The sequence below is a fragment of the Syngnathus acus genome, chromosome 13 (genome assembly GCF_901709675.1).
Source record: "Syngnathus acus chromosome 13, fSynAcu1.2, whole genome shotgun sequence".
NCBI classification, from domain to species: domain Eukaryota; kingdom Metazoa; phylum Chordata; class Actinopteri; order Syngnathiformes; family Syngnathidae; genus Syngnathus; species Syngnathus acus.
In genome coordinates, this window is record NC_051098.1 from 2,064,909 (window position 1) to 2,090,175 (window position 25,267).

The 25,267-nt window shown below is 45.4% G+C and overlaps 1 protein-coding gene across 1 annotated transcript in view; it reads right to left on the bottom strand.

The window, feature by feature from the left end:
* Positions 1–3,874: 3,874 nt before the first annotated feature.
* The window catches only part of LOC119132871 (dehydrogenase/reductase SDR family member 13-like), a 197,197-nt gene continuing 175,804 nt past the window's right edge, over positions 3,875–25,267 (bottom strand). Inside the window, exon 7 of the mRNA XM_037268452.1 lies at positions 3,875–3,925. Coding sequence (XP_037124347.1) covers positions 3,904–3,925 — 22 coding nt within the window. The 3' untranslated portion in view covers positions 3,875–3,903. The remainder of the gene's footprint in view (positions 3,926–25,267) is intronic.

The window sequence follows — 25,267 nt, forward strand, 5'->3', positions numbered from 1 at the left end:
TCCTGCCCAAGGCTCCTGGCTTATATTTTAATTTTGTTCAACACTGAGCCCTGGTTGTATTTGTTTACGGCAGATTCTAATCACCCGCCCACGCCCTTTTACTCGTGTTTCATCATCCTCGACACGGGCTACATTAACTTCACATTTACGCTTTCCTGCTTTCTTTATTCTCGCCGTACGAGGGTCAAATTTATAGCGCTTTTCCCGCTTTTTTCAGATATCTAGCATTCCCCGGGAACTTGTGTTCCACTTCCTTTTTCTTTCGCCGGGCGATATTGACCTATCAGGTCTGTCTCCCCTTTCAATTTTTTCTTCAGAAGCCAATCATGCAACCAGCATTCAGCATAAACTCCCACAAATCCAGCATAGCAACCACTCATACAAAAATCAGCATAGCCTGCACTCATATAAAAACCCAACAACACGTGCGAATTATCTTAGGCCTATCTTGTACTTCGTCCGAATCTCACCGTTACAACGACCAGTTAAACACACATAGATGCTTCTTCATTTATGAGTAATGTCTCTTGACTGAACAATTTGTCAAGTCTCAACTGAAAACGGTCTGGGTGTATTTTTCAGATCCGCGATGGATGTAGGGGGGTCAGCGTAGAAGGGCAAAGTCTCGCAGTGCGCTGACCACCTTGCCGGAAGGAGGAAGCGCGGGAACGAGCTGGCGAAGCTCGGCCGGCGTGTAATGGAGAACCATGACAGACGCTGAGAAGTGGCAGATCCTGGAGATGAGTGGAGGCGTTTGCTGCAGCCAAAAGCCAGATGGTGAAGAAGGGCGAGCAGCAACAGCGGCGAGCAGCAACAGCAGCACCCCTGACGGCAGCGCGCCGGGCCCGGCCCTGGGGGCAGGCAGCGCCTGCGATGCGGGGCTGCCAAGGCGGCCACCCGCGTCCAGGTAGCTTTGATGGCTCCCACACCGAGCCTCACGACACCGGCAAGTCCAGCCAGCACACAGCACACAGCACACACAGATCACGCAGTGGTTTCTGAAGCTGTAACCTGGGTTTTTCGGCGGGTAATCCGGTTTGAGATCGAGGTAGAAGTCGGAGCAGCGAGAAGCGGCAGCCAGGTGCGCCAGCGTCCTCACACATGATGATCGCGTCTATCACGAAAGGACGACGAAACAGCAATGCTGCTTAGCCGTTAATGCACTAATGCAGTGGTACTCCACTCTTGATGATCATACTCCCAGCATGCTCAACTGTCCCTCGCAGGGGCCATCATACAGCCCAACGGCCAGTTCCTCTCCACCACTTTCTCCCAAGTCTTTTAATAGATTTCAAAAAAGGTTATTAACATCACCTGCTAATTATATTCACTAATTAGGGACTGATGAAATTTTTTTTTTTTTTAAATTGGATTTTCATTCTAAGTTTTCTGATAACCAAGGGAATGCTGAGATCTCCAAAGAAATGAGCCAGCTGGAGGATGCTTCAGAAAAACAGTTAACCCTTACCTCAGAATCTTGACTCACCTTGCTAGCTTGTTAGCTTTCTGCTGCCATCTGTCATGTTAGCGGTTCATTTTGGACCCGTGTATTAAATCAGCCATAAAAAACCCTAAAAACAATCTTTTATCATCCAATGTTTTTCTTAACTCTTGTTTAGCTGGTTGGACTCCCTTATCCATGAAAAGATTGGTTTTAATATTTTTTTGTGGCCCCCTGGGCCTTTGTTTTAACAGGCAGTGTGGCGAAGTGCAATTACCACTAAAATTGTTTATTTCGGATGTGTTTATTGGAAGTGGGGGTCTGCATAATTTAGTGCATTATAAACTCAATAGTTGCTTCATTAGCAATTACAGTCGCTGGGTGGTATAACCAGCTGAATGTTACCTGATGATATCAGTTTCTCTTGCTGAATTACCAGGCAATGACCTATTTGTTTTCTGAATGTGCTACTTCCTCCTTGCTGTTTCCTCCAATGAAGCAGTAGATGAGTTGTATTGCCAGCAGTGCCCAATTAACCTAATGAGCATGTTTTTTAAATGCGGTAGGAAACCGGAGTACCCGGAGAAAACCCACACAGGCAAGGGGAGAACATGAAAATTCTACACAGAAAAGGCCAGAGCTGGAATCAACCTCTGTCCTGTAAGGCAACATGCTAAGCATTGTTCTACTGTGGTGCCAAGTCAAAAGCAATGGAGATAAAATTGATATTATTATAAACAACGAATTGTCAAAAGCAATGGAAATGAAATTGATATTATCATAAACAACGAATAGTGAAGAGCAAGGTGAATGAATTTGAAATCAATGTTCTTGCTCTGGTGGATTATGTCAACTGTGTTGAAATAACTATTAATTACCCAGCTCACTGCCACACCCCCAAAATAAACAAACCGTAACAGTGTACTGTAAAATTAAGATATTTATATCATTAGATAACTTTGTGACCTATAAAATTTCAGAAAATGAAGAAAACCCATCTTTTTGCCCCAACCAGGTGAAAACCACGTACCCTAATTCCCGGACAATAAGCCGGTACTTTTTGCACAAGCTTTGAACACTGCGGCTTATCATCCGGTGCGGTGTATCTATGGATTTTTCGGGATTTTTGTGATGACTAATACGTTTATACACTCGTAAAAAGGCTGTGGACCACTGTTGTGCGGCACCATTTGGCTGGGCGGAGGGATATGTGACTCATCACTGGGTCACTGGCGACAAGAGTGGTGTGTTGATCACATGTCCGCCCGCCAGGCAAATAGTGCCGTATAATTGACACAAAGAAGAGACAGAACGAGATCAAGACGACATTACTGAAGAAAGAAAGCTTTTATACACAAACCCTCATTATGGGGGACAAAAGAAATGCATATGATGCCGCTTTTAAGTTAAAGGCAGTCGATTTGGCTCTTAACGAAGGAACTAGAGCTGCTCATGCACTGTAGAGGTTTCCTCTGGTCACTAGAGGGCACTGGGCTATTGTTGATGACATCTTGTTGCCTTTTCTTTATTTCCCGGTCACGTCTACTCTGGAGCTATACGTGTAGCTCGTATCACATTGCCAACTTTACCCCTGTAAGTGGTCCCATTTTATTTATTTTAGTTGTGTGTTGCTAGTGTTCCCTGCACATTAAGGTTATTATGGTCGTCGCTGAGATTTATACATGTTTGTATGTGTGCAGAGCTCCTTCATCTCTGTCAATAAAGGTTATGTTAATAAAAGGTATGCGTACCACAAGAACCAACTCTTTCCTGACAATATTCTTTGTGTATATTCTCTTATTATATTATTTATTTTATTGTATTGAACAAACATATACTTGTTTTGTGCGTCTATATCTTATAGATAACCTGATAGATAGATAGATCGATCGATAGATACTTTATTGATCCCGGAGGGAAATTACCAGCAGTATACACACCCAAGCGTGGGCACAAAAGAGAGGTTAAAGAACAGCTATGCAGTAGCAATATAAATTGTATAAACATGTAAAATAGTATGAATTAAGCATTGATTAACATTAAATAAATAAATGCATAAATACATAAATAAATAGACAATACAAACATCTGTCGCAAAAAACACTACAAACAAAATAAAAGAGGAGACTAAATAAATAATAAACAGCAGAGGAAAGTGTCAATATATAAACAACAACAAACATTATGCATTCGTCAACCCAAGATCATGACCGTGAACGCACCCTTATCCCCCGTGTTGAGTTAAAAAGTCTTACGGTATGGTGGAGAAATGATCCCCTCAGCCTTTCCGTGATGCAAGATAGTGTTAACAACCTGTCCACTAATGCTACTCCGCCCAGTGACGGTGCTGTACAGTGGGGCAGCCTGGCCAACACCCGCTGTTCTGCCACTGGCGTCAGATCAGGCAGCTCTGCACCACAACAGAACCCGCTTTCCTCACCGGTTTGTCCAGGCGGGAGGCATCACTCTTCTTGATGCTGCCCACCCCTCGCTATCACAAAGAAGAGGGCGCTCGCTACAACAGATTGATAAAGCAACACATTGCAGATGTTGAAGGATGCCAACCACCTGAGGAAGTACAGAAGATTGTAACAGTTTTGCCCCCATCAACTCCAATTACCTGACAGTGACTGAAATAAGTCTACATGTTTTAGATATCACAAGAATTTGCTTTAGCAGGTGAGAAATGGAATCATTGCAGTTCAACCGATCATCTTTTCCAGTGTCAGGAAAGCAAATGTAGTGCAATTTAACAATGTGGAGATGAAGATAAAAGGTTAACAAGGAATGAAAATGAGCTAGTGAGACAGACGCCTTTCACCGCTTGACAAAGAAATGCAACAGTGCTTACTGTGTGATTACATGTTTAATTTACTTTACATTTAGAAAATGTTATCCTGGGAGAAGCAATTTATAGTGATCCCCATGTGAGTGTCAAGCCAAACTAAAGGAAGGCTGCAATGAATCGACTCCCTACAGCCTCTAATAGAATCCCAATGAACCTTCGAGTTGGCAGGTCCAGAAATTCAGACAGCTCCACGATTAGAGGCTACAACTTGCTTTACCCATACACGCCTCACATCGGCATATCTTTTATTACCGCCTTCACTCTCCTAGGTTGACTTGCTGGCAGACTTAAAGAAGAGAAAATAATCATCACAGAAAAGAGACGTTTATGCCATCTGAGAACAGAGTACCTTGACATTTGCAAGGTGCTGTTCAGTAAGGGTTGGTATGGGTGAGAAGGCGGAGCAACCAAATAGATGGTCTCTCAGTTGATAAAGTTGGGCACTGTGTTTACAATGTTTTGCCGGGTTGCTCAATTCAGACTCCAAATAGTCGAGCAAACATAGATATTGCAAGTTGTACGGCTCTCACAAAATGACTTGATAATAGCTTTTTTACACTTCTAGTGAAAGTTATTGCCTAGCTGACGGTGGAGAACAGTATGCGGGGGTTCCGGTTGGTGTTATTAATGAGAGATGAGAAGTAAGCAGATATCTCCAGCTCAGTGGCCTAGTGGTAGAGTGTCCGCCCTGAGACTGGAAGGTGGTGGGTTCAAACCCCGGCCGGGTCATACCAAAGACTATAAAAATGGGACCCATTGCCTCCCTGCTTGGCACTCAGCATTAAGGGTTGGAATTGGGGGGTTAGATCACCAAATGATTCCCGAGCACGGCACCGCTGCTGCTCACTGCTCCACGAGGGGATGGATCAAAATCACACGGGGATGGGTTAAATGCAGAGGACAAATTTCACCACACCCAGATGGAGTGTGTGACGATCATTGGGGCTTTTTTTAAACTTTTATTATTTTTTTAAATATCTTCAAAATTAATAACTTAAATAACTTCAATGTCTTTTATCTTTGTATGTATCTTAACATTTCTCAATAACTGCAAGACAATAATTGAAGGTTTGTGTTTTTTTACACTTGTTCTACATGTCAGTCCTAACATGGATTTTGCAACTGGTCAATGGCAATATTCAAATGACTTTTTTATCTTATTAAGTAGCTTAAAATTTCACTAAAATTGTAGAACAATGATTGGAGGTTTGCAGTTTTATAGTCACATTTTATTTATCTGCATATCAGCAATACTGTCAATACAGTTATACTGTTTAACCACCGGCTTTACATGCTGTTCCAAAATTGATTCTCATCCGACACTCTTCACTAATAATTTTGCCCCAGGGACAGTACATATATATTCTTCTTCTTTTCCTTTCGGATTTTCCCCTCAGGGGTCGCCACAGCGAACCATCTGTTTCCATTTCACACTATCCTGTGAATCCTCTTCTCTCACCCCTTCTCTCACATTTATATTTTATATATACGTATGTATAGATAGATAGATAGATAGATAGATAGATAGATAGATAGATAGATAGATAGATAGATAGATAGATAGATAGAGATTATATAGTATATACTATAGTATATACGTATGTATACGTATATATATATATATATATATATACTATATATATATATATCAGTGAGGTGCACGTGCGGTGAGGTTCATGACTGGAGACACTGACGTCCTCCCGTAAAATTTGTCCGGCACCTAACCGTGTCACAAAAAAGGTTGGGAAACGCTGATCTAGTGTGGCTTATTCATTATTTTATTTGAACTATTTGAATTAAAATCTCATATCAGCAGTCATAAAAACACTCAATAAAGCACATGGAATCAAAAACTTGTTTTCGATCGTGTGTACCACTCCATTTGAAAAGACATTCCCATTGGCCGAATCAAACCTTTTAACTCCGGAGTTGCTCTTCCTTTAATGGTGACCTCCAGCTTCGACCGAAAATCCATAGTTGAAAATCGTTTGGATATGTAATCCTCCATTGTAAAACGAAATGTAAAAATGGAAAGAAAAAAACCCGAATGTAAACGAAATAAATGGACGACTGCTCCTCAGTCCGAGCCACCTGGAGCGGCCACATCACATCCCACAGTCCGCAGCAGCTTCACCCTCACAGTGAAGGAGCACGAGGTGAGGCGCACGCTGCGGACCATCAACTCGAGGAAGGCTGCGGGTCCTGACGGCGTCACTGGGCGTGTCCTGAAGGACTGCGCAGATCAGCTGGCTGGAGTCTTCACAAAGATTTTCAACCAGTCCCTTACTGAGTCCATCGTCCCATCCTGTTTAAAATCCTCCACTATAGTCCCCCTGCCCAAGACACGCCACATCACCAGCCTTAATGACTACCGGCCAGTCGCACTCACCCCGGTGGTGATGAAGTGCTTTGAAAAGCTGGTACGGGGTCACATCACATCACTCCTGTTCAGAGGTTTTGACCCCCACCAGTTTGCCTACAGGGCAAATAGATCCACAGAGCTACAGCCCTCCACGCTGCACTGTCCCACCTGGAGCAGCCGGGAAGCTATGTGCGGATGCTCTTTGTGGACTTTAGCTCTGCTTTTAACACCATCCTCCCGCACAGACTGGTGGACATACTGGGGGGCCTGGGACTTCCACACAATACTTGCAGGTGGATTAAGAGCTTCCTGACGGGTCGCAGCCAGAGAGTGAGAGTGGGCCGTCATACATCCACGCCTCTCAGTCTTGGTACCGGCTCCCCACAGGGCTGCGTACTGAGCCCACTGCTTCACACGCTCTACACACATACATGCACCCCCGCCCACCACAGCAACACCATCGTGAAATTTGCGGATGACACCACCGTGGTGGGGCTCATCTCAAAGGGGGATGAGTCTGCCTACAGGGCCGAAGTGGTGCAGCTATCGGAGTGGTGCGGTGAGAACAATCTGCTCCTAAACACGGCTAAAACCCGAGAACTGGTCATTGATTTTAGGAGGAAAAATAAAACGGACATTCCACCAGTTATCATCAACGGGGTCTGTGTGGAGAGGGTGTCCTCCTTCCGCTACCTGGGAGTCCACATCGAGGAGGACTTCACCTGGGGCGTGAACACCTCTGAGCTGCTAAAAAAGGCCCAGCAGAGACTCTACTTCAAGATTCAAGAGTTTTTATTCGCCATGTTTGAGCGTGCCAAACAAGGAATTTGACTTCGGTAAAACACACCCTCTGTTCAACATTTAGGTGACTAACAACACTCAGGACATGGAATAATGGCAAAAACAGTGTAGACAAATTCAAAAAGGTGTGAAGAGCAGGATGTTATTGCACAGTAATGACTCTGAGACTCTATGAGTGGTGTGAGTTCATCAGAGCAACAGCCTGGGGGAAGAAGCTGTCTCTGTGTCTGCTGGTTTTGGCGTACCGAGCTCTATAACGCCGTCCGGAGGGGAGTAGTTCAAACAGACTGCAACCTGGGTGAGAAGGGTCTGTAGAGATGTTCCTTGCACGTTTCCTGGTCCTGGACAGGTACAAGTCTTGGATAGATGAGAGGTTGATTCCAATGATCTTTTCTGCAGTCCTGATTGTCCGTTGCAGTCTGTGCTTGTCTTGTTTGGAGGCTGATCCAAACCAGACAGTGATGGAGGTGCAGAGGACAGACTGGATGATGGCAGTGTAGAAGGTCTTCAGAAGCTCTCGCGGCAGGTTGAACTTCTTGAGCTGTCTCAGGAAGTACAGCCTCTGCTGGGCCTTCTTCCGGACAGAGTCTATGTGGCCGGTCCATTTCAGGTCCCGAGAGATTGTGGTTCCCAGGAACTTGAAGGTGTCTGTGGAGAGAATAGTATTACTGCGGATAGTGAGGGGTAAAAGTGGTGAATGGTCTCGCCTGAAACCCACTGTCATCTCCATGGTCTTGAGCGGGTTCAGCTCCAGATGGTTTTGGCTGCACCAGTGGACCAGCCGCTCCACCTCCTGTCTGTACGCAGTCTCATCACCGTCCTGGATCAGTCCGATGAGAGTGGTGTCGTCTGCATACTTCAGGAGCTTCACAGGAGAGTCACCTGAGGAGAAATCATTGGTGTAGAGAGAGAAGAGCAGTGGGGAGAGGACGCACCCCTGAGGGGCTCCAGTATTGGTGGTCCGGGTGTCAGATGTGATGCCCCCCAGCCTCACACGCTGTCTCCTGTTGGTCAGGAAGCTGGTGATCCACTGACAGGTGGAGGCAGGCACCGCAAGCTGGATGAGCTTCTGTTGGAGGATGTCAGGAGCGATGGTGTTGAACGCCGAGCTGAAGTCCACGAACAGGATCCTGGCGTACGTTCCTGGGGTGTCCAGGTGGTGCAGGATGTAGTGCAGTCCCATGTTGACCGCATCATCCACTGACCTGTTTGCCCGGTAGGCAAACTGGAGGGGGTCAAGCAGGGGGCCCGTGACCTCCTTCAGGTGGTTCAGCACTAACCTCTCGAAAGATTTCATGACCACAGATGTCAGTGCGACGGGTCTATAGTCATTCAAACCTGTGATGGCGGGCTTCTTGGCCACTGGAACGATGGTGGAGCTCTTGAAGCACGAGGGCACCTCACACAGCTCCAGAGAACGGTCTACTTCCTAAGGGTGCTGAGGAGGCACAGCATCACACAAAGACTGCTGGTGTCCTTCTATCGCTGCTCCATAGAAAGCACTTTAACGTACTGTATATGTGTTTGGTACTCCAGCTGCACTGCTGCTCAGAGGAAAAAGCTCCAAGGGGTCATCAACACAGCACAGAAGATCATTGGCTGCCCTCTCCCCACACTGGAAGACCTACACAGAACCCACTGTCTCAAAAAAACACAGAACATTCTGAAGGACACTTCCCACCCTGGCCACTTCCTTTTCGAACTGTTGCCATCAGGCAGACGCTATAGATCAATTAGGTCAAGGACTAGCAGATTCGCCAACAGTTTTTACCCTACGGCGGTAGTCACATTGAATGCCGCTAAACGTAAATGAATATGTCTGTGTATGTTCTTCTGTGGGTTTTAGCTTGTATTTTTTATCTTTTTTATTCTATTTATTTATTTTTTTATCTCATGCGCTGATCGGTTGGCACTTTTTAAATTTCGTTGTACATGTGTGACAATGACAATAAAGATCTATTCTATTCTATTCTATTCTAGTTGTTCACTGTAAATTTGAACTGGAGATCTCTTATTCTACAGGTAGGCGCATGAAGTATCCCGGGATCACTAGCACCTCCTGCCATAAGGCTGGAGAGCCTTTTTTCGTAGCCTCCGTAAGGTATCTTTTCAAAGCTGTTTTGTTCATCCAAAGAAACACGTTACAGACAGATGACAAAAAACACAAGATATTATATACGTCATCTTACCTATGGAAATTAGTTAATATAGCCACAGTGTTTGAACACTTAAACAGGTACATAAAGACAGAGAGCAGTTCTGTCTGCAGGGGTGGGCAAACTTTTTGACTCGCGGGCCGAACTGGGTTCTAAATTTGGACCGGAGGGCCGAACCAGGAGCAGATGGACGTAGTGTTTGTGTGAAGTAATATAAGCGACCTGTAAAGGTCATTGCATAAAAGATTTTGGCCTTTAGTAGGTAGTAAAGCATGGATATTCCAAACAAGTTTTTTGAAAACAAATGCATTTATTAACAGCATTAAAAAAAAAAATCACTAAAAAACTGCTATCAGTGATTCTCATAAAATACGACACTATTATTATGAATAACAGTCTCCATCACTTCAGTGCCTGCAGGTCAGATTAATGAAAAATGTTTATCTTATGAGATCACATCAAACAGCAAACATTCTGACCAAATATATCATCTTGAAGAATCGGTGAAAGCATACATCCAAATAAAGTAATCAAAACGGCAACACGGTGAGGGGTATCTGAACATCAGAGCAGAGTTTTAACTCACAAACACCTGGTAACAGAGGTGAGGAAACGGGAAACACTTCCTTAAAGTAAGCCTTAAGAACTTTACAGGTTAAGATTAGTCGCAAACAGGTGGTGGGTGCATCAATGTCCTTGAGCATCCTGCATTGTTTGAAAATGAGAATGGTCGCTAGTTTCAATCCCTGCTATGTGTACAAATCATATTCAAAATGCATTTTTTTACAACAAACTTGAGAGCCTCCCCTTCATTTTCAGTGGGAACAGTGTTGTTGGTCTCCCTTTTTTGCTAGTGCATCATAGTCTGGAGTAAAAATTGTTGTGGCCATTCTTAGGAGAGATCCGTTTACCTCGATCTGTGACGGGTTGATGTGGCTGAACGTCACGTCGCGTACATCGAGCCAAATTGGCCACTCTTTTAACATTCGGCACTCACTTCTTTTCTTCGGGCCACTCATTTTAATGGAAGGATTCCAGGGCAAGGTTTGTGGGTGGCTTTAGCGTCAAACTGTATCTGAAAGCTCAGCGAGCGAATTACAAGAATGCTGTCGTCACAGCCCACGCTCTAAATTCGGGACTGATACAAATAGAGCGCGAGCGCGCCATGTCCGTACTACTGAGTACGTACGTACACGCACTTGTGAGTGTGCACCGAGCTTTCTGACACGGCTTCCGGTAGTAAATGCGCAGGCGAGCGGTTCCCCATCTACTGGGGAAACGCAGTCATTGCAGGCAAAATGACCAAAAAAAAAGTTTAATAATACAATTAATTCAGGGTTGGCGGGCCGGATTAAACGGTCCCGTGGGCCGGATGTGGCCCGCGGGCCGTAGTTTGCCCACCCCTGGTCTAACTCCATAGCCTGTCAACATTGATTACGCAATCCTCAGAGGAGGCTAGACAGGAAGTTGGCTCCTCCGAGCGAATCGTCTTCGGTTTTAAAATAACTATAAAAATTCAGTGATTTTGGTTCAAAATGATACAAAACTATTGAAATTAAAAGGAAAATGACTTTATAATAAAAACAATTGAATTTGTTTTTCCCCTTTTCATGATGGCAGGGGAGGTGTACCCACATGCCTCCTCTGACTGCACGTCCCTGATATATATATATTACATTATGTATTATATATTAATACATACCTGTGCATTGCTATATTTCTTTTTCAATATTATGAATTTAATTTGGAAGAATCAGTAAATAACTACTTTCAAACGTCTATTTTCTGCTCAGACAACCACGACCCCCCCGCACCCATGTCTTGGTGGGAGTCAGCGCAGGAACCAGCGCAGCGGGGCTCTGTCTCTCTATTCCAATTGTCACCAGAAAAGTACGTGGTTGGTTACATGTAAACAAATGCTTGCATTTTCCCCATAACAAATTTACTGTAAAAATCGAGCAGGGCAGGTGCTCTCAGCTTGGCCATAATACAGCTGGCAAATTGCTCAAGATGCAGTCATCCCAATTTAAAATCTAATTTTACCCCAAATAAACCACAGGTTCCACTGATTACAAACCACCACTGTTTTCATAAAACACAAATCGAAAAGTACGACAGCCACCCCCCCTTGCTGACAACCACAACACAGCACGGCTTCTTGGTTAATGGTACTCGTCATGGATTTCACCAAGCAATGCAAATTAAGGAGTGTAGTGGAGGGTGCGATGGGTGATGGGAATCGCTCATTCTTTTCTGTCATTTTATCATTTGTCTGTTGGGTTGCAATCACTTCAGTAAAATATTTGCTTGCACGTGGAGCAGAAACGTTTGTCCTTGTTCTTCGGTTATACTGCTGATGATATGAGCTATCAGCATGGTGGCTATCAGTTGCAACTGGTGGAATTTTCATCGGGCGTGGGTGGTGTTTCCCATCATCAAACAAATTTAAACATTAATCAGACAACACAAGCAATCACAAAATGTAGTTTTTAAATTATTTACCGTGTTTTTCCATGCATAATGCGCAAAATTTAACAAATTTGTTGTCCTAAAAACTGGGGTGCGCATTATGCATGGGTACAACAATTTTTGGAGAAAATCTCCCTCGAAATAAAACTTGAAATCACACCTTTCTTCTTGTTTGTTGTCAATCGCGCATCGCATTCAGCCATCCTGCCCAACACACTTAGTCAGTAAAATTCATAATTGACGACACATCGTTTGATGCGATGATGCAATCCTTGATGGTGTGTTATTGTCAAATATTGTTTGTTTTTTAATCTCCATCGCAGACCGGATATCGTATGGAGGCCGCCATTACAGTATGCGCAGAACGGATGCGCAAGACACGTCAGCTATATAAAGAGCGAGAGTTCAGTTCTCTACCTATTAGTTTCAATTCACAGTTTAATTAGCAGTTTCAATCAGCAAATAACAAAATGCGTATTACAGGTAATATTTTATTTCACAACACTTTGCCTTGTTCCTTTCTTCTCTGCTGTTCACTTCAAACACGCTCCATACGAACACAATGCTCTCGTATCAGACGTTTGCTCGATCACCTGCTCGTTTGCTGTCACAATGTACCCGACACAAATCCGAAACATTTCTTCGCTATCGCGTTTGCTAGCGCATGCGCAGTGATACTGACCGGCAGAATAACATCCGGTTGTTCCCAAAGATGTTCTTTTTTCTGAAATAATTTTACGTTTACGGACTTAAGTAAGAGTCAAAATTTGGGTGCGTATTATACATGGGTACATGCTTTTTTCCAGCATCGACATGCCATTTTTAGGGTGTGCGTATTATGCACGGGGGCGCATTATGCATGGAAAAACACGGTATATTATTGAGGTAGAAAAACTGATTCTGACCTAAACTTATTAACTAGTTGTGCCACCATCAGCAGCAAAATGTTATGTTTTTATATAAATGGCAATGAGTATTTTACATCTCTGTGTCAATATTTTGGCCCCCTCTTCAGTGCAGAATTGTTATACGATATTCAGCAACAAGCCAGAGATGTTTTAGATCGTTGTTGTGATGCCGAGCCCAAATGTGCCTCCGGTATGATGGCCAAGCATTCATCCTTCGGATCTTATGGTGAAGCGCAGAAATCACAGTTTCATCAATCAAAGCATGTCAATCAGCCCAGCTGAGACCATTACACTACCACAACATCCAACTGTTGGTGTGACGTTCTTTTTCTGAAATGCTGTTACATTTACGGCAGATGTAACAAAACACATGCAATGCTTTTCTAAAATTAAACTTCAATTTGTCAGTCCATCAAATGTTTGCCCAAACGTCTTGGGAATCATTCAGATGTGTCGAGTCTCTGTTTGTTTAGGTCAGCAGTGGTTTTTGCATTAAAACTTTGCCATGGATGTGTTGCGTGTTGTTAATGATGTCCATTGTTGAGCGAGGAAAACAAAGATGGTTCTTTATTGGCAAGATCTTGGGTTGTTTAATGGCGGTCAGTACATATGGCACTAAAGCAGATGAAACAACAACCCCAATCTCCAGGTCGGAAGATTTTATACTGCCTGGAGAAGGTGGGAAAGCGTCACCTGACCATTTAGTACCTATATGTGTATAGGAAGGTTACCGCCCTATGAGTGTGTGTGTGTGTGTGTGTGTGTTGTGTCCGCCGTCTTTGCCCATGTGGCCACAAAGTTATGGGTGCTGTATCCGTGTTCTGATTGAGCAGTTATGTTTATATAAAATAAGAAGAAGATTTGCACACATATGAACATGAAAAAGTACGAGCTTGTCTAACTTAAGAAAGTATGTACACGTTGCTGTTTCACCCACTTCAGATGTCATATTTGCCCAGTCTCTTCCTCACTTTTAAGTCAACACCATTGACCTTTACTGAGGGGAGGGAAGCCAGCAGTTCTTGAGATACTGTACATTTAAAAGGGGGGGGGCAAATAATTTTTACACACAGGCTCAGGTAGCTTTTAAATTTTCTTTCCTTAATACCGTATTGGCCCGAATATAAGACGGCCCCGATTATAAGACGACCCCCCTTTTTCAAGACTGAAGTTTGAAAAAAAAAATTTTTTATTTGAACGTCAAATTTAATTTTTACACAGAAAATATTTACAGTATATCTGAAACGAATGACAATCTGAATAAGAAAAAACATTGCAATAAAATAATGGGAACTGGTTTAAACTTGAGAGTAGCTGCGATCTGTCATGTCAGAACATTACTCCTCACAAACATCCTCTGCCTCGCTGTGCTCAGTGTCACTGTCCTCACTCCCATCCTCTGGCTCCGCTGGCTCCTCCCAAAGCACGTCATCCTCACTGTCCAGGGCATTAGATATGCAACATTTTTTGTATGGTATGTTTAGCTCTTTGGCTATTTCCATGGCCTTGAGCTGAATGACAGCTCTGCTGATGGGCACCCCGTCCTTTCGTTTCTCGCACACCCTCCTGTCAAACTCTTGAAAGCGGCCGCTGTGAGGACCACGGAAAGCTTTTCTCTGACTGTAAGCATTTTTTAGGCGATCTTTTTTAGCTCTCCATCTCCGTACATTGCACTCTGTGACACCATATTTCACAGCCGCTTGGCAATTGTTTGAAGACTCCGCCTCATTTATCACTATCATCTTGAAGTTTGCGTCATAACTTCTCCTCAGCTGCCGGTTAACCTGGCCGATCTTCGACGCAATTTTCTCCAGATTGTCGCTACATTTCTGCATTTTCTGTTATCTCTTCTTTTATTTTCTTGTCTTTTCTTTCTTACCGCTATTTTTTATTTTTCTTCTTCGTGCTACCGCTATATTTATTTATTCTTTTTATCTTCGTGCTTCCGCTATTTTTAGTATTTATTTTATTTTTCTTCTTCTTTGGCCTGGGGCATTGGTTCTCAAATGGGGGTACGCGTACCCCTGGGGGTACGTGAGATTTAAAAAATATATATATCGTATAAAAAAAATAAAAAAAACAGCAAGCCTGATTGTCTTGAGAATTAGTTATAAAAAGTTTGATGAAATACAAATGTACCGTAATTTTCGGACTATAAGTCGCGTTTTTTTTCATAGTTTGGGTGGGGGGGCGACTTATAATAAGGAGCGACATATGTTTTTTTTCAAAACATTTCCCCCCCAAAAAAAAGTGAAACCGCGATAAACGAACCGCGATGTAGCAAGGGATTACTGTAATTTGAATTTCAAGTGACGTCAGCAGCGCGACGCGGTGTGGCGCGGCGGTTGTTTACATAAAGGACAAAGATTGATCACGGGATGACAAAGATGACGAAGGGCCCCACGTACTACCGGCATCATTAGCGGCTTTGTTTCTAAGTGACACGGCGGACGAAGAGTTTGAAGGATTTAAGGATTTGGAGTGACACAGAAGGTTTGAAAAACTATTATGGCTTTTACCCACGCCCGGTCCTACTCTCCGGAGCTCTCTTTCACCTCCGTGGATTGAAGTCGGGGGCCGGCGCTCGGCCGGGTGGGTGTCCAGGGACGGTGGATGGGGCTCGGACATGGCTTTTACGCACGCCCGGTCCTACTCTACCGAGCTCTCTTTCACCTCCGTGGATGGAAGTCGAGGGCCGGCGCTCGGCCGGGTGGCTGTCCGGGGACGGTGGATGGGGCTCGGTCATGGCTTTTACGCACGCCCTGTCCTATTCTATGGATCTCTCTTCCACTTCCGTGGCTGGAAGTCCACGCCGCCACACGCCTGGAAGTTTGTTTTGTTAAATAAAGAGCCGTTTACCAAACCCACGTCTTTCCTTGTACTTTGTTAAGGCTACAATATAGTTATATACTAGATCTGTGGAATAACGACGAGGCTGACGTCAGAGCTCACGCGCGGCGTTGTTGACAAAGGACGAGGAATTTGATCGATGGATTTAATGATTTAGAGTGCACAGATGGTTTGATAATATTATTGCTTATATAATAGTTATTTGATTTCTAATTTACATATCGTTATATGGGCCTGTGGAATATTTTGAAGTGCAAGCGCCGTCAGCGGCGCGCACACATTGTTGACAAAGGACGATAGATGGATTTAATGAATTAGAATGACACAGATGGCTTTATAAACGTGTTATTTATGTAATAGTTTTTTTTAAATAACTCTGAATGTTACGTCAAGGCCGTTCTCAGCTCTTCGTTTGTGTTTATGTGTCATGCCTCGTCCACAGTTTTGTGATGTGTCATCGTTTCTGTGTCTGTGTGCTCGCCCCTCCCTTCCTGTGTGCCCTTGATTAGTGAAATCACACGCACCTGCCTCTCGTTACCTGTGTTGTATTTAAGTTCTGTTTGCGTGCCACTCGCCGTCGGAGCATTGCACGAGATGTGTGGACAATGCATGTCTCACTGTCACTCGGTTTGTTTGGTTCCTGTCTTTTGTTTCACGTTTTGGTCGGTTAGTCCTGTTAGTTTGTTGTTTAGCCACGTCAGCTTACCGAGTCTGTCCTTTTGGTTTCCACAATAAACCCTGGTCCAAGCTGCACTTGGTCGCCTCGCTCCATTACTCCACCCCGAAGCCTGACAGAATGCTCCGACCACTACAGCGACCAGCGCTTGGGCCTCCCTCCGCCATCAGCTCCCACTGCGACGCCCGATCCACGTCCATCGTCCGAGAAGGTTCCGGCGCCATCGGACTTCGCTCCAGCGACGCCCGATCCACGTCCATCGTCCGAGAAGGTTCCAGCGCCATCGGACTTCGCTCCAGCGATGCCCGATCCACGTCCATCGTCCGAGCAGGTTCCAGCGCGATCGGCTCCGCTGTCGTGATCGGACTCCACTGCCGCGACGCCGGACCCGCGATCGTCCATGGCCCCACCCCCACTGCTGCAGCGCGTGGTGGCTCTTGCCGCTGCGCACAGCTCCCCCTTTCAATTGCCGCTGATCACGGTCCGGACTTCAAACTGCCGCTGATCGCGGTCCTGACTTTACAAGTTTCCGCCGAGCACGGTCCCGTTCCCCGAGTTTCCGCCGAGTGCGGTTCATGTCCCCCGTGTCGCCGCCAGAGTGCGGTTCATGTCCCCCGTGGCGCCGCTAGAGTGCGGTTCATGTCCCCCGTGGCGCCGCCCGAGTGCGGTTCATGTCCCCCGTGTCGCCGCCCGAGTGCGGTTCATGTCCCCCAAAGTTGCTGCCGATTGCGCGTCAGGCCCCCAGTGTGTGCCGCGATTGTGGCCCTGGGCCCCTGACCTCCGCTGAGTGCAGTTCTGTTACCCATGTTGCTGCCGATTGCGCGTCAGGCCCCCAGTGTGTGCTGCGATTGTGGCCCTGGGCCCCTGACCTCCGCTGAGTGCAGTTCTGTTCCCCAAGTTGCTGCCGATTGCGCGTCAGGCCCCCAGTGTGTGCCGCGATTGTGGCCCTGGGTCCCTGACCGCCGCTGCGTGCAGTTCTGTCCCCCAAGTTGCCGCCGAGTGCGGTTGTTCCCCCCCGCGTGCCGCCGTGGGGGGTTGGTTTTTTGGGACGTCGGGAGCCGTCCCTTGTGGGGGGGGTTCTGTCATGCCTCGTCCACAGTTTTGTGATGTGTCATTGTTTCTGTGTCTGTGTGCTCGCCCCTCCCTTCCTGTGTGCCCTTGATTAGTGAAATCACACGCACCTGCCTCTCGTTACCTGTGTTGTATTTAAGTTCTGTTTGCGTGTCACTCGCCGTCGGAGCATTGCACGAGATGTGTGGACAATGCATGTCTCACTGTCACTCGGTTTGTTTGGTTCCTGTCTTTTGTTTCACGTTTTGGTCGGTTAGTCCTGTTAGTTTGTTGTTTAGCCACGTCAGCTTGCCGAGTCTGTCCTTTTGGGTTCCACAATAAACCCTGGTCCAAGCTGCACTTGGTCGCCTCGCTCCATTACTCCACCCCGAAGCCTGACATTATGTCACGTTAGCATACCTATCGTTTAGCCTGTTGTTGCTCGTTCATGACTGTTCTTGGTGTTGGATTTTGTTGAACAAATTGCCCCCCAAAATGCGACTTATACTCCGGAGCGACTTATATATGTTTTTTTTCACTTTTTTGGGCATTTTATGGCTGATGCGACTTGTACTCCGGAGCGACTTATAGTCTGAAAATTACGGTATGTTTTATATTCCGTATTCAGTTTTAATCCTTAAAAAACGGACTCTCCACAAATCAATAGCAGTCACCTGCGGTTGCCTTGACGACACACTGTAACAAGGAGATGTGGCTAAAGCGTAGCAGCGATGCTGCTGTTGAAAACACGGAGAAACAAGTAAAAAAGAAGGCAAAACCAGAGCCGACAAAGTACCGACAGTACATGGAAGACTATTGTTTGATGGGATTTACGTCCACAAGTTGTAACCCACCCAAAGCGCTGTGCTTTTTTTGCGGGGAGAAATTAGCCAACGCTAGCATGAAGCTAGCACATCTCCAGCGGCATCTCACCACAAAACACGGATGCCATGTTGGTAAGTTCTTCAGGAGGAAACTTTCTGACTTCAAGTCATCCCAAGACACAATGCGAAAAGCCTCCACTACATCAGCCAAAGCCCTGGAGGCTTCTTATGCGGTTTCTTTGCTCGTAGCTAAAGGCAAAAAATCGTTCACCATAGCTGAAGAGCTGCTGCTCCCCGCCGCTGTTGTATTGGCCGAAACTATGCTAGACAAGAAAATCTGCGGATCCATTAAAAACTGTGCCTTTGTCTCATGACACCGTTTGCCGCAGAATAGACAAAATGGGTGCAGACATTGTCGAACAAGTTGTGGGAAAACTTGGAGACTCTTTTCCAGCTGGATGAATCCACAGATGTCAGTGGGAATGCACAGATTGTTGCTTTTGTGAGATACATTGAGACTGACGACATTTGTGAACACATACTTTTCTGCAAAAGTCTGGAGGGGAGAACAACCGAAGAGGACATTTTTAATGTTGTTAACGCATTTTTCTCTGAAAATGGTATCAGCTGGAAATCCTGCAGCAGCGTGTGTACAGATGCGGCTGCATCAATGACGGGCAGTGCGAAAGGGCTCATTGCGCGGATTAAAAAGGAAAATCCCGACATTAAGTGGACTCACTGTGTGATTCACAGGGAAGCGTTAGCGTCCAAGAAAATGAGCCCCGTGTTGCATGATGTTTTGAACGACAGCATCAAAGTGATCAACTTCATCAAGTCAAGGCCACTTAATGCACGTTTGTTCCGCCGCCTCTGTGAAAACATAGGAGCTGAACACACGCAACTCCTCCCGCATACAGAAGTGCGCTGGTCTCTCGAGGGAAGATACTCAACAGGCTGTTGGAGTTACAAGCTGAAGTGCACACCTTTCTGACAGAGCACGGATCTTCCCATGCCACCTTGTTCGAGAGCACGGACTGGCTTGCAAAGCTTTGCTATCTGGCAGATATAGTCAGCAAACTGAACGAACTGAATGTGTCTCTGTAGGGCAAAGACATTTTTTTGTATCCCAAAAGAGGTAAAGTTGATTTTTTTTTATGAGCAAATCTTTATTTATTAGTAAGTTATCAATTTATTTTGTAAACAAGATATTATTTATTTATAATTAAGTTAATTTATTTTTGTGAACACATTTTTAGTTATGTATATTTTTATTTCCTTGCAAAAAATTATTACAAGAAAGATGAATATAAATTAGCAGTGTTCTGCGTACAGTATTTGAGTTTTGAAAGGGTTTATGCCTTCTTGGTGGTCACTGTTTACTGTTTATCATTTTTGTTTCTATATGCATTGTTTGAAACGTAAATGTGTCTGTCAGGTACATTGCTACAAGTTGTTTAACTTTAATAAATCAAACACTGATGGCACAATCCTGTACCTCTTTCTTTTCGACCAGAAATGTGTTGCGCTGGTCAGGGGGTACATGGCTGAAAAAATATTTCAAAGGGGGTACAAAATTTGAAAATAGTTTGAGAACCACTGGCCTGGGGAGTCAAGTTCAGCATTCACTTTGAAGGTATCTGGCACCCTCTAGCATTGTGAATGTCTGGGGCCCGAATATAAGACGACCCCCACTTTTTCAGTCTTATGACAATGCAAAAAACTTCGTCTTATATTCGGGCCAAAACGGTAAATTAAATAACCATTTTAAAAACTGTACTTGTCTGCTTGCGCAGTGTGTAGACCACAGGTGTCAAACTCAAGGCCCAGGGGCCAGATACGGCCCGCCACATCATTTTATGTGGCCTGCGAAGACAAATTGTGCATCAAATTCGTGTCATTACTAGAATTGCAAATTATCTTCACTTTTAATAGTATCTTTTTTTTCAAATATTTGACCAGTTTTTACTCGTCTGATTTGAAAACGAGTTATTTGTCAGTTTGTTTTGTAGCTTTTACTGTATATAATATGAGGTGCTCATACATTTGTTTGGGTTGACAGTCATAATGGCCCTCCGAAAGAAGCTATGACTACAATGCGGCCCGCGAAAAAAATAAGTTTGACACCCCTGGTATAGACGCTTGCTGCTTCACTCTACTTTTGCTTGACGATAAGCCCTTTTTTTCCTTTTCTGGTGGTCTCTACTGGATAGGTTTATATTTGTTGGACTGTGCAATTTTTCTTTATTTTTTAGATACTATCATTGTGGCCATTTTCTCAACTCTTTTGTTACCACCTCACAATAATGCAATCGCGGCCAGCTAAAAGACAGCTACAACAAGTTTCCTACAGTTTTCTTCTATTTAAATTTAGGACTTTTTAAGCCCTATTCAAAACCATCATTTTAAATAAGTAATACATATTTCAGCCATATGTGAACCAGATGGATAAATAAATAAATAAATCTGCAAATGTGTGTTATTTCTCCAACATGGAAATGTGGAATGTGTGCAGGATGTGAGAATGGAGCATAAGGAGGAGGTCACTCACGTGACACCACAGCGTAGACATCAGGCACGTTGAAAAAGTCTGGTGATGGGAGTTTGTTGCTTCTCATCAAGGTTATGTGCTTGAATGACTTGGCATGGGACTACTGTATCTTCGTGCCCATTGAATGCAAGTTAATTATTTTATTTGCATACGCTGCACAAAGCATAGCTATACACTATTTGAGTCAAAGGTGAAAGGATTGTTTACTCACCTGAGGTTCAGTCCCAAATCGCTATTACGAAATGTGCGGCTAAGTCAACAACATTTGATAAGAAACGTATGCCTAAAATGAATAAGGTCAATGAACCAAAATTTGGCAGTGCAGTGGGGCACACATTCTTTTTAAATAATACTGGACAGTAAAACACTTTGTTATGGCAAAAGCTGTTGTGAAAGTGCTATCAATAAAGATGTTAAGTATTATATTGTATTCTACACTCAAAACGTTTTTACATCACATTGGCAGTTCCACGCTTTTGGTGAGGGGTGGGGGGTTGTAGTGTTTTTTGTGTGCCTCTGGAATGGCAGACCGAGAAGGTGGGAGGGGGACAGAGTGTTCCAACTATAGAGTGATCACACTCCTCACCTTTCCTAGAAGGTTTTATACGGGGATGATGGAGAAGAGAGTCCATTGGGAAATCTAATCTCATATTCAGGAAAAGCAGTGTGGTTTTCATCCTAGCAACGGAAAAGTGGACCATCTCTCCACTCTCAGCAGGGTCCTCGAGGGTGCATGGGTGTTTCCCCAACCTCCTTGTCTTAGTTCTAGTACACTCTGGGTCAGATGAAAATCTGATTGAATGCCATCCAATTGACCAAATAAGAATTCCTGTGTAAAATTTTACAAATCCAAAGAAGGGCACCTCCATCAAATGCACTAAACGTTTGAGGAAACCATCAAGTGGTTACCAGTTTTGATATTTTGGAGCGTCTTTAGGTTAATATAGTATTGAGCATGTCTTGACTAAGGGTTCACAACCCTGACATTGACTGGACAATGCCCAAGATCACCACCAAGAGCTATTCTTGCTATGGCAGCTGTTTGTTGTGCACTACTATAATGCCTTGTGGTCAAAGTTGATGAGAACAACCTAATTTATCCTATGACCATGTCAATTACCATGACCTTGCTCAGGTGTCCAGTAAGCACCATGCCATTTTTCTGCCACCTCACAAGCTTTATGATCGAGCTCCAGTCTGGCGCACCAATCCCTAGCAGCTGATTTTTTAACATCTTGGCGACCTGAGCAGGAGGTCATGGAAACCTGCAACAGTGATTCCTTGGAGATAGGCATTATTCGACAAAAAGAAGAAGACCGACTGACTGTGCAACGTGTGCGATGGAAACAACATGAACCCAAAACAACACCTCCTCAAGTTCAAGCAACCAATCAGATTTCGTAAGCACGGCATGCCCTCTTGAACGTTCTGGGTAGGTAGACAAAGACCCGAGTAGTGTTGGGTCGTTCGTGAACAATTTGTTAAAAAATAATGAATCTTTTCAGTGAACGTGAGTGAACGGATCACTTCCTGAAGTAATTCGTTCTTTTTTCAGTTCATATGACTTCAACCAACACGCAATAACGTAACTTATCCAACAAAGTAGGTGTCGGTAATGCGCTTTGAAGCTGGTGCCACCACGCCGTAAAACAAAATGAAGAAGAAAAATGACGTAACTTCCTGTTCACAAACAAGTCAGTGAGTGAACTGGATTTCCCGTCCATCAACTCAAAGTCAAAGTCAAAGTCTGCTTTATTGTCAACTTCTTCACATGCCAAGACACAAAGAAATCGAAATTACGTTCCCACTATCCCACGGTGACAAGACATAATACACAATATACATACAAGTAAACAACACAAAAAATAAAAACAAGAAGGCACTAACAAAGAATAAATACGAGTGATGAATAAATAATAAATAAACAAATAAACAAATAACAATAAATAAGAGGAGCAAAAATGGAGCAAGTGTGCAAACAGCAGACAGTCAGAATATAGCACAAAAGTACAGGAAGCTACGCAGAAGGGGGGAGAGAGTTCAGGATCCTAACAGCCTGGAGTATGAAGCTGTTGGTGAGTCTGGTGGTGCGGGAGCGCAGGCTCCTGTACCTCTTCCGAGAGGGCAGAAGATCAAACAAAGAGTGAGCGGGGTGACTCACATCACTCACAATCGTGGTCGCCTTGCGGGTGAGACGGGAGGTGTAAATGTCCTTCAGGGAGGGGAGTGAAGCACCAATAATCTTACCAGCCGTGTTCACTATGCGCTGCAGGGCCTTCATGTTATATTCAGTGCAGCTACCACCCCAAACAGCGATACAACTGGAGAGGACGCTCTCAATGGTGCCACGGTAGAATGTAGTCATGACGGCCGGAGGAGCACTTGCTCGCCTGAGTTTCCGCAGGAAGTACAGGCAGCGCTGGGCCTTCTTCGCCAGTGATGCGGTGTTGGTGGACCAGGAGAGATCCACTGATGTGCACCCCCAGGAACCTGGTGTTGCTCACTCTCTCCACCACAGCACCGTCGATGGTCAGCGGCAGGTGTTGTGTGTGACCCTTCCGGAAGTCAACAACAATCTCCTTGGTCTTGCTGACGTTCAGCAGGAGGTTGTTGTCCCTGCACCACGTGGTCAGAAGGTCAACCTCCAGCCTGTATTGAGTCTCGTCTCCCTTGGTGATGAGACCCACCAGAGTCGTGTCGTCAGCAAATTTCACTATGCGGTTGTCGCTGTAGGTGGCAGTGCAGTCATGCGTCAGGAGGGTGAAGAGCAGCGTACTGAGCACGCAGCCTTGGGGGGCCCCTGTGCTCAGCGTGATGCTGGCGGAGATTTTGTCGCCAACACGTACCACCTGAGGCCTCTGACAGAGGAAGTCCAGTAGCCAGTTGCAGAGGTAGGTACTGAGGCCCAGCTTGTCGAGTTTGCAGATGAGTCGTTGTGGCACAATGGTGTTGAAGGCAGAACTGACGTCCACAAACAGCAATCTCACATATGAGTCCCTTCTCTCCAGATGGGTGAGGGCCGAGTGGAGGGCAGAGCAGATGGCATCCTCAGAGGACCGTTTGGCTCGGTACGCAAACTGGAAGGGGTCTATGGTGGGGGGGAGAATGGATCTGATGTGCTCCATGACAAGCCGCTCAAAGCACTTCATGATGATGGGCGTCAGTGCCACGGGGTGGTAGTCATTGAAGCAGGACGGAGCAGGTTTCCCCGGCACAGGTACGATGGTGGCAGCCTTGAAACACGAAGGGACGATGGCCTGCTGCAGGGAAATGTTAAAGATGTCCGTGAAGACACCCGTCAGCTCCCCAGCGCAGTCCTTCAGCGCTCGACCTGGGATGTTGTCAGGGCCCGCCGCCTTACGGGTGTTGATAGCGGCAAGCGCCCTCCTCACGCTTTCGGCAGAGAGGCACAGGGGCTGCTCGTGTGGAGGAGGAGGGGTCTTCAGCGGGCAAGTGCTGTTGTGAGCGTCGAAGCGAGCGAAGAAGCGGTTAAGATCGTTGAGCAGACGGATGTCGCCCTCACAGCTCTGCGGCGCGGGCTTGTAGTCCGTGATGGTCTGAATGCCCTGCCAAAGGCTCCGTGCGTCCCTGCTGTCCTTGAAGTGGGCGGTAATCTTGCAAGAGAACGCCCTCTTCGCCTCCTTGATGCCCCGGGACAGGTCGGCCCTCGCTGTCCTCAAGCCAGCCTCATCCCCCGCTCTGAAGGCTTTGTCCCTGGCCCTCAGCAGCCTGAGGACAGCCCCTGTCAGCCATGGCTTCCAGTTAGCCCGAGTGACGATGTATTTCGAGTGGGTCACATCATCAATGCACTTCGCGATGTAAGAGGAAACAGAGTCACTATACTCCTCTATGTCCGTCCGATCGTTGCAAGTGGCCGCCTGCTTAAACATTTCCCTGTCAGTAGAGCCAAAGCAGTCTCGAAGCGCATCAGAGGCACCCTCAGGCCACACTAACCCGCTTGCGAACCGGCCTGGATGCTTTCACCATTTGTCTGTATGCGGGCAAAAGCATAACAGTGATATGGTCAGAAAGTCCAAGATGGGGGAGGGGGGCGGTTTTGAAAGCTCCTTTATGTGAAGAGTAGACCAGGTCCAGGAAGCTGTCGGCACGTGTTGGAAAATTAACATGCTGGTGAAGACTCGGAAAAACAGACTTCAGGTTAGCATGATTAAAATCCCCAGCGAAGACGGTGAAACCGTCAGGGTGCGCCGTCTGTTGTTCACTGACAGCCTGGTACAGTTCACTAAGAGCCGCGATCCTGTCGCCTTCGATGTTGGAAGGCGGGATGTATACCGCGACTAGCAGAATCGCAGTAAATTCCCTTGGCAGGTAAA